We start from the raw sequence: 10,104 nt of genomic DNA, 5'->3' as shown, positions 1-10,104 counted from the left end.
TTCCTGCTCTTTGCGAAGACTTTCAACCAGAAAATCCTTCAGTGCGTTGTTTACTGCTGAGTTGAACTCTGCGTGACCGTCACTCGCCGCAGCCATATCTCATTTCACATCAAGATGAAGGACGCTTGAGTGTTGACAAAAGGTGTCAAAATTGACCAATCAGAGGGTATACCAGAATCCGGTATACCGGAACTAGCTTTGTTAAAAATGCTCACAGGCGTTCTCTCGCCCCCTCGCCTTAGTCCCCTCCCCATTTTTTCGCTCGCCGTTTCTTGCGCCGCTTCCCAACTTAACCGAACGCCTGGAACAGGCTAATTTGGCTTCACAACAGAGTATATGAGTTTTGAGGTGATGTCCAGGGATGATGTAAATTTCAAATTATAAATCGATATGTAAATAGTTTTTAAAAATTGTAGAGATATGTTTTGTATTTTATGTTTCCGAACGAAATGTAATTTAAATGTGTAGTGAAAAACACGTTTGTTACGCTGAGAAGGTTTAAAGAAAATTTAATCACTCAACAGTTTCTCGCTGTAAAAAGATATATTTAATATTGTTTTTTAAATCGTACACTCATTTCTAGAACCATACATTTGCGCAATTATTTGCGAGCTTTTAAAAAATTACAAAGAAAACTACACATAATGCTTTTTGTTTGAAAACAGCTTCTAAGTTACAGTTTTGCCTTATTTTACTCCCTGCGGGATTAAATGTCTTTAGATTTATGCAATCAGCCAAAAATGCTATTTTTTTTATCCCTAACACCCACAAAAAAGTAAAACCGACACCGCGTCTTCCGTATATAAAGACTAGTTCAATGTCAGTCAGCCATGTAGCCACCAAACCACCAATTAGTGGTCTGAGTGTCTCCCATGGTGCAACGGAAATTTTTCTGGTTAACAGTTCCGTAGAAACCAAAGTTGTCTTCACCATGGCCAGAAACAGCTCCAGCGTTGGGTCTGAAGATACAGCTACCGGTGTGATAGCTGTCGGTGTGGAGGGTGAAGGTGTCTTGCGCCTGCCAGAACCTTGCTGTGGTACCACTCCCTGCTGCATGTCCACGAATATTGACGTAATCCACGGGAAAACATCTACCATGACCAAGAAAGCTCATGATGTCAAAGTCGCTGAACTTGCCTCTGAGGTAATCTCTGTAATTGATCTCTTTCATGATGTTAAAGCTGCAGGTTGCTCGCCAGTATGTGGATCGGCTGCGGAGGCTTTTCATTCGAGCCAGAGTCTGGCGGTAGATGTACCAGTTTGGAGTGTTGTGGTTGATTGGCGCGTCTTGTATAAAAGCCTTGGTCTGAAATTGCGGCAAACCTTTATATTCTCGGTTCCAGGACATGACTAGGGTCCAGGCTGCTCCCGGCTCGGAAGAGAGATCACAGTATGCCACGTATTGCTTATCTTGATCATCAAAAAGCCAGTAGAAGCCGTTCTCGAACTTGCCATGTTGAAGGTAGTCCAAACAGGATCGGGCGATGAACCCGTTTGCTTGCAAATGGATAACATCAGCAGACTGGAAAAGAAACAAAAATGAAAACATTTAAATAAAATGAATTGAAGTTGTTTTAGGTTTCGACTGTAACATTTAGCTGTTTCGGCGAGTGAGAGGTCTGAGAGGTAGATTCACCGAATTGTAAATCGCATCAACGCCTTACCGATTCTATCTGAATCACGGCGATCAAAATCAGCAGAGAAAACAAGTTCAGCCTCATCTTCCGCTCTTCAAGAAGAGTCGTCAGCAACGTAGCCTGGGAGAAAAATTTTAATACAGGCGTATCAGAATAAATGTAAAAAAATTAGTGATTGCGGTCTTTTAATTAATCATGCATGAGTACAAATATAAATGCGCGCTTAATCAGCACAAAACAAAAAGTTTAGTTAGTTGAATAGCAATCTCGAACATGTAATGATATTCAAAGGTTCATGTGGGCAACCGAATAGTCAAATAACTGAAAAGTAATATAAATAAAGAAATTCACTGGTATAAAAACAACTGAAACGTCAACTCTCACCTACCTTAGTATAAGACACACTTCTGCGTTGAGAACTTCGCCACGAACTTTAATACCACGCGGCGATATTTGATCGTGTGGCATACCTATAGGCTACCTTTTGTAAACATCCGTAATGTTTCAACACGAATACAGTTTCTCGCTTCTGAACGTGTTTTAATGACCATTTATTTATTTGACACTTGTAAGGGGTCATCTCTTCTCTTACATAATTTATGAACGAGTACTTTTTTTTCACTTGAAACTGAAATATACCCAAAAATAACTCCCGAGGCGTACCCGAGGCGTACCCTTTGAAAAAATATTGTCGCCGACATAGCCGTATCCGTATTTCGTATCCTTTTTTCGCAGTTCTTAAGAACATTAAACAAAATGGAATTAATTGGTGGCCCTTAGCGCTCAAAGAATGCTGCCTTTCCTTCCTTGTTTATTTTGCAAAAGTCAGTGGATGATACATGGGTTCTAAGATATCGTGTTTTTAATAAATTACCTTACTTACTTAAAACTGTAGATTGTATGGGAAATGCTTCTTTGATTCTTATGGGGAAACTCACACGGATGAGTTGAGTGTTCCGCGGAGCCCACTGTATTTGGTATTTCCAGTGTTGATGCAAATTGAAGCCTGACCGTATGTTTGCTGAGCTTAGTATGCGTAATCGTTAACTGTCTTTATTTGTTAACTGGCGTGATCTATAATATATACTGTCGGTTTTTTCGCCTTTATTGAAGATTGCTTTCAAATTGTAATTATTTTACTGACAGAGGTCACGGTACACGAACAACATCAAGACAGAAAGCTAACATAAAATTAACATAATAGCTGAATATCAAGTGAAATTATTATCGTAAGTACCATGAGAAATGTAAGAAAGTTGTTGGTAAAGTAATTCCCAATTTTTTGACTAATTTAGAGCAGTTTTCAGTGAGTGTCGTAAAACCAGTCACAAGGGACACTTACAATTCAAGAAAAAAAATCAAAACTTGAAGTAATTACATTCAGTCGTCACTAAGCGCGCGAAAACGTGCACTATTCTCACCAGGGAAAACACGCACAAAAGCCAAAATTTACCACGTTGCGCTACCTAAAATTCCCCGCGTGACCCAGGGGAGTACACGGTATTCCCACAGACTTCGCCCTTCTATTTAAGATCAGCCTTCTTGATGATTCCGTGTAAACACTTTGAAGCCGTGTAGTTTTCGATGCGGTTTCGAAGTTGTGAAACCGAGTCGATTGGAAACAGCGTCCGTATAAAGACCCCCCGAAAAGTTTTGACGCAAAAGGCCCTCCCGAATATAAGCCCATGGACTTCTATGTAATTTTAGTTCTTAAAGAACTACACCAGTTTTGTACTCAATGTAACAATAATAATTTCGATGTTCATGTGGTGATTGTAGAAATTGCTTTGTGTCTCCTCACACCGTTATGTTTACAAAGTTTCAACGTACATGCATTATTGTCACGTGCTCTTAAATTTTTAAGACGCAAAGTTTCTTCTAAATATAAGCCCGACGATTTTCGAAACACAAAATTCCTTCCCACAGTATACTCCTCCAAAAGTAAGCCCATTCGAAAATGTGCTCACCCAAAAAGCCTTTTTAAATATAAGCGCATACGCATAGACTTGCTTTTCTTTCTATTATTACGTGCTCCCTATTGTGGACATTGTGTGCTTTTATACCGTTACAGTATACCTACAGAATTTAAGTGTTTATCAGTACATTAGAGAGATTGTCCATAGTTTTCGCTTTAGTTTTCTAGCTATTCATAAGGCTAAATATTATTTAAAATTTAGTTACTGTTAGACTTGTAAAGAGCTATTTTATTATAAATTTTGTTTGTGTATTTTTATATCTTCATGGTTAGAAAATTTTACGTTGTAGAATTCTTATAAGTACCCAACCAGTTTTGAAAGGCAAAATTCCTTTCGATAATAAGCTAGATCCTCTAAAAATAAGCTCACCAAAAAATAACCCACAAGAAAAACTTTTAACTAACAATAAACCCTGGAGCTTATGACCGGAATTAAATGGTATTTTGATTGTTTGGTGCTTACGTTTCTGGTAGACCAAGGCGAACCCGCGGCCGTTGTGCATTTCAGAATACAGATAGAGATGTGCCAAGCGCTTCACAACAAATTACACTAAGCAATTGGCCTAATCAATGCCGTGGGTTTTAGATAAGCCGGTATCAACGAGCCCTTAAACTAGCCGCTTTGCAGGGAAACCATGCGGTACTGGGGACTCCGGTTTTCCAACATCATTGTAGAAGATGCATCCTCACTGGAATTGGAGCAGTTGTTCTTGATCTCGGGAAAATGGATAACGGAGTCCTGCGTGCTGCATCTCCCGGTCACTTAGTGATGCTGAAAGGAATAATAAGATACAGAACCTGGTATACCCTGTGTCATGTACCTGGGAAACGTCAATCCCCTGCTGACAAGATATCACTTGTCCAAGTAAGAACACTTGAAAAGTTAAAAAAGTCTGTAAAGTAAAGTCTGCGTTCTAGAGGCTAGTGGCCCATCAGGACGGAGCTTGTCCGAAGTTCCATAGCATCATCTCCCCCTTGAAGGGATGCTACTAGTCCATCGCAGGCTTATCCCCAGCATTAAAAAGACCGGTACCCATTTATACACCTGGGTTGAGAAAGGCAGTATAAGAATAAAGTGTCTTGCCCAAGAATACAAGGCAATCACCCACCCAGGGCTCGAACCCGGACCGTTCGATCCGGAGTTCAATTCACTTACTACCATCTCACTAATCGCCTCGCCTACTATCACCAAAACAGTGCGGTCTACATTTTGTTACAGAATGCTAAAATTACTTTAAAAACGTGCAGTTGTTAAATAGTTGGAAATCCTCCTGTTGGTGCAAGACGTCTCCAAAGGATCCGACAGACCCAGAAGACTGATGATGAATGTACTTAAGTCATATAATACTCTCAGGGGGTTTGGGAAAACTACAAGTCGCAGCAGGCCTTCCAATTCCCGTACCGAGAAAACAGAGTCTCGTTAGTGACTCGTATCGTAATTACTAAGACTACTTGGAAATATACATATTGCATTCACCATGGACATCTTGGTAAGAGCAAGTGTCGTACATTTGCTCTTACCAGGTATCAGTATCAGTATTTAGTAATATATTGGTTTAGCACACGACCCCACAAGCATTGTGCTTAAAACCCTTATCGTGTTTTAATAAAGGAAATGATGATAATGATGACGGGTGCTCCCCGTGCAAAATTTGATCATGATAAATCATGACTCGTCATGACTCCTAGTCATGACCACTCATGACAAAAACTAGCATTTTTTAAAATGGTAATGAGGTTGGCCTGTCATGACATGTCATGACAAATCATGATAAGCAGTGTTTACTATTAAGGATGAGATGTCATGAACTGCTCAACACCTAAGTCATGACTTATCATGTTCTGTCATGACTAATCATGACTGCCAACTTGCAACTTCTAGTCATGACCTTAACATGTAGAACAGCTTGTCATGACATTAGATCATAAAGTTTGAATGTCATGACATCAACCCTGTCATGACAATGTGTCATGACAGCGGGTTTAAGATGACTAGGTCAGCATTTCAACCATAGAATTAATAAGGCTTTTACAGCAACAACAATGAGAAACAAATTCCAATTTGCAATTCAAAACAATTTTATTTTTGATCATCTTGATTATGAATGATTGTTCAGATTACAGACTTAACAAATTCTTTTCTAGTAAAATTAAAAAAAAACTAGTCTAAAATACATTTATTTGCTATGAACCACACATTTTTATTCTTTGAGAATTTAGGGAAATGAGAGCAAAAAGCTCTATTACACTAATTAAACATTATCAACATTTTTAGTCCAATAATCTAAATGTCAAAGTTGAATTGACCAAGAGGGTGATTGAGAATTACATAACATTCAGGGCTCAAAATAATATCAGCCGGTCAACGAACAATGTCTGGACAAAGTTTGGTTTGCCAGTTAATTGACTGGTATCGTACAGTATAATGATGGATTTTAAAATGATCACTGCTGAACAAAAAAAATAAATAACATTTTTGACACCAGCTTATATTTAAACCAATTAAACTTCAATTCTAACGGGTTGATCTTAATTTAAGAAATTACAGCCAAAACAGTGAACTAGAAATAGCTGGTCTTTTTAAGCCATGCAAAAAAGACGACATAATAAAAAGCAGAAATGAGTGGTAGCTTACAAATATTATTTTCGATATTTTGACTGGTCACAAACAACATGTGGCAGAGTTTAAATCTGTTTAAATTATTTTGAGCCCTGACATTTGTGCAAAAAACAAGTTGGTCAGTTTTACAACATAATCCATTCCCATTGGGATCGGTACACATGCAATTAATAACTGTAACTTCAGTAAATGCATATTGGTGAACAATTTCTTGAAAATTTGTTTTGAAAGAGAAGTGTCAAATGCATGAAAAATTCTAATCTGATGTAACTTCTTAAGATAAAAAGCAAAAAAAAAAGGCAAACAAAAAACAGTTTAATTCTTTTCCCTCCCTGGCATGTTTCTTAATATTTGGTTCATTTTGTAAACCACATCGGCACCTTGGCCAAACTTCTCTTTCACAGCATCTGAAAGAAGAGAATAAAATAATTATTGATAATGAACATGAACTTCACTGGCTATTTAATTAAGGTCATTCCCCAGTATTGCATAGAGCATCCATAGTGTGCATAATTCCGAGCATAATTAGTGGGCACGCTTAAAAATGGTGGCTTTGCTACAGCTGTTTTGAATCAGGTAGTAACTTTTTTCTGTAAAGTAAATATAGACCAATTCTCAGGGTAGAATAAGAAATAATCGTCTGAAACATTAATTTAGCAAGTCATGGTGATCTTATAAGGATTAATTGGGTTTAAGTAAGGTGCTGTTGCTCCTAAACGAGCATGGGCACCCCTGTTTTTATTTCAAAATTTAAGTTCCTATGACATTAACAATCAATAGGCAAAGTTTGACAAAAATCTCAGTGCAGGTGCTATTTCAGTGGAATAACCTTAATTTGACCTACTTTCACACAAAATGGTTACATTTGTGTACACTTAAATGTTAAACGTCATCGTTATTCATCCTCATAACTAAGTAAAAGTCAGAAAACAAATTCTGGATTACTTAGCTACATCACATGAAAGAAAAAAATAATTATCTTACCTATGATTGCACTTAGTTTATGCTGAGGAAGGCAGTCTCTTTGTTTGCCGTCTTTGCTTCTTTTACCCCTGACGGAGCACGTTTTCATTTCCTGCTCCGAAAACACCTTTGCTATGCAGGCCTTTACTGAGCTTCCAAAGTCAGTTTTGTGCTCTAGGAATTCTCTTAGTTCCGCAACCTACATCAAAGCAAAACAAAAACACATAATTAAGATAAGAATTTTGATCAACACTGCAGTGCCTCAATCATTTTTAAACATTTCATTCATTCTGCTCATAAGTCCACCCCAGTTATAAGCCTTAAGCCCCATCCAAACCCCTTTAATAAAGTTGAACATGTATATGCCTGCTGAGTTTATTATGATTTGACACAATTTTTTTTATTCAGCTGTGGTCTTAAGGTGACGGCCCTGCCACCTTTGAGGCGAGCAGCATTTACTTCATGCTCAATCATGGGGGCCATTCTATACAGTACCAAATTACCAATTAAAATACTCAGCTCAATGCTGCATTGACCGATACTGAAATGCCTCAAGCCCTAAATACCTTCTAAGCCTCTTAATTCAATCTATCAAATCACTTCTTACCAGTGAACCATGACCTTTGTTTGGAACTGAACTGACTGAGGATTCTGGCATCTTTTCATCTGGTACTTCAACTACATTTACAGCTGTTTGCGTCACCTGTCAAGTTTAAATTATAATATTAACGATTTATTACATGTTACGGATTAGGTTGGCAGGCGCACGTGGTGGCCTGATGGTTAGTGTGCCGAACTTCGGATCAGGCTGTCCGGGTTCAAGGCCTGGCCAGAGTCACTGTGTTGTGTTCTTGGGCAAGACACTTTACTATCTTTCAGGGGGAGTAGAAATATTCCTAGCCGCTTAATGCTAATAGAAACCGGGATAAGCCCTGGCAAGTAGGGGACACTTAGCTGCTAGGCTTCCTTTTTTTTAAAGGATAAGGTTGTTATACTATAAATGATTAAAGTGCATATGAAGCGAAATCAACTTTGGTTTATTTCGAAAGTTCTGTATGTTTAAGACACTATCCCAAAGTTTGAACCTTATCAAGAAAAAAATCGCAATTTTATAAGGCCTGAAAGTTGCGCTATTTTGCCCTCAAAATTGTCCTTCAAATCGCGCGGTCAAAATGGGCTGATGACGTATTGTTGTGGACAAGATTCTTGGAATCAACATGGCGGAAAGAGGGAAACTAAGGTAAACTGCGAAGAGGAGAAAGATATTGCGTGGCTGGTGCCCCAAATAGTCTAAGTTGTACAAATTCCCTTAGTTACCTTGTTATTAGCGACTAAAGCGTGATCAAGCTGTCCACAGCAATACGTCACAAGCGCATAAACTCACCCCAGTCTTCTGGACATTTTTAAACAGAAAATAAGGCTTTTTGCAGCGCCGAAATCACGGCCAAATTTTATTTTTTAAGAGTTAAAACTTTGCAGTTGTTTTATTAACATATTGAAGGATAAAATTGTGCAAAAAAAATTTCGCTTCATATGCACTTTAAATGACATTAACAGAGGAGTTGGTGCATGTCAGTTTATATCCAAGCCTAGTGACCTATCAAAGAATTTGACTATACCAAACAACATGCAATGTACATCCTGCAACACAAAGACCAAATTGTGTGCACATGGTCCAAAAAACCTCACACATGCTTTACTTTAGCCAACTGTAGACTCAGTGACTGTAAACATTTTAAATTCCCATGATTGATATAATTTTTAGTTTGTAATTTACTTCACCTTAAAGAAATTCCAATGACCTTCTGTGGGGTGCAGTGGGTATAGATAGTTCCTGGAACTTCACATTATTTTACTAAGAATTGTTAAAAATATAAACATACATGTACCTTTTTATTGGCCAATAACAATTTTTGAATTTGTTTTTCCATTTTCTCATTTTCTGCTGCATGAGATTGACAGTCTCCATCAGTCTTCCCATCATAATTGCCTGCTGCTCTGAGTTGGAACCCACAAATACTGGAAGTACTGGCTTACTGTGATCTGTCATCTGAACCGGGAGCTGCCTGGACCCTAGTCATGTCCTGGAACCTCGCTTCTAAGAATCTGCCTCATTTTCTAAGCAGGACATTTCTGCAAGACGCACCAATCAACCCCAAGACTCCAAACTGGCACGCTTACCGTCAGACTCTGGCTCGAATGAAAACCCTTCGCAGCCAATCAAAGTACTGGCAAGCAACCTGCAGCTTTGACCAAATGCAGCACAAGATTGATTACAGAGACTACCTGAGGGCCAAGTTCAGCAACTTTGACATTATGACATATCTTGGTCAAGGTCAATGCTTTCCTGTAGATTATGTGAATATTCGTGGACATGCAGCAGGGAGTGGTTCCACAGTAAGATTCTGGCAGGTACAAAACACCTACATGCTTCACACAGACAGCAGCCTCACCGGCTGTGGTTTTGTGGCCACCGCTGGGGCTGTTCCAAGTGAAGACAACTTTGGCTACTACGGCACTTTCAACACCAATTCCGATGTACCGCGGCAGATGATTCTACAACCCAGTGGTGGTTCGGTGGATACTTGGATGAACTGTGAATTACTTTAATGCCTAGACACGAAGTGATATGTGGTGAAATGAGATGAAATAACTATTAAAACTATAAGTAGACTGTGTCATTCAGGAACAATAGATTTTAGAAGAGACCACTGACTAACACTAATAAATCTGGCAAAAGAAAAAAGGTCTGGACTTGACTGCAGTTTATAAATATCACTGACTGTGAAACCTGTTAACCAACCCATTCCCCAAAGGAGACCGTTTAATCAAAATGTTTAGAGCCTTTAGTTAGCGATGTTAATAGAAATCTATCATCTAATTTGCTCGGTCGATTTCAATGAAGTTAA

General features: G+C 38.6%; 2 protein-coding genes and 1 pseudogene across 2 annotated transcripts; 1 reads left to right on the top strand and 2 right to left on the bottom strand.

The window, feature by feature from the left end:
• Positions 1-794: 794 nt before the first annotated feature.
• LOC144634687 (uncharacterized) lies at positions 795-2,077 on the bottom strand. Its single transcript, XM_078493721.1, has 3 exons — positions 2,026-2,077; positions 1,665-1,757; positions 795-1,522 (listed from the first exon to the last, which is right to left on the bottom strand). Exons 2-3 carry the CDS (start codon positions 1,719-1,721, stop codon positions 821-823), a joined length of 759 nt encoding a protein of 252 aa, XP_078349847.1. The 5' UTR covers positions 1,722-1,757; positions 2,026-2,077; the 3' UTR covers positions 795-820.
• Positions 2,078-5,735: 3,658 nt separating this feature from the next.
• On the bottom strand, positions 5,736-9,244 carry LOC144635318 (uncharacterized). Its single transcript, XM_078494429.1, has 4 exons — positions 9,085-9,244; positions 7,803-7,898; positions 7,217-7,394; positions 5,736-6,639 (listed from the first exon to the last, which is right to left on the bottom strand). The coding sequence occupies exons 1-4, from the start codon at positions 9,124-9,126 to the stop codon at positions 6,548-6,550; spliced, it is 408 nt and encodes a 135-aa protein (XP_078350555.1). The 5' UTR covers positions 9,127-9,244; the 3' UTR covers positions 5,736-6,547.
• On the top strand, positions 9,182-9,898 carry LOC144635317 (uncharacterized; annotated as a pseudogene).
• Positions 9,899-10,104: the final 206 nt, after the last annotated feature.

The sequence above is a fragment of the Oculina patagonica genome, chromosome 13 (assembly GCF_052425735.1).
Source record: "Oculina patagonica isolate OP01 chromosome 13, crgOcupat, whole genome shotgun sequence".
In the NCBI taxonomy this organism is placed as follows: domain Eukaryota; kingdom Metazoa; phylum Cnidaria; class Anthozoa; order Scleractinia; family Oculinidae; genus Oculina; species Oculina patagonica.
This window is presented reverse-complemented; position numbering and strand designations above follow the sequence as displayed.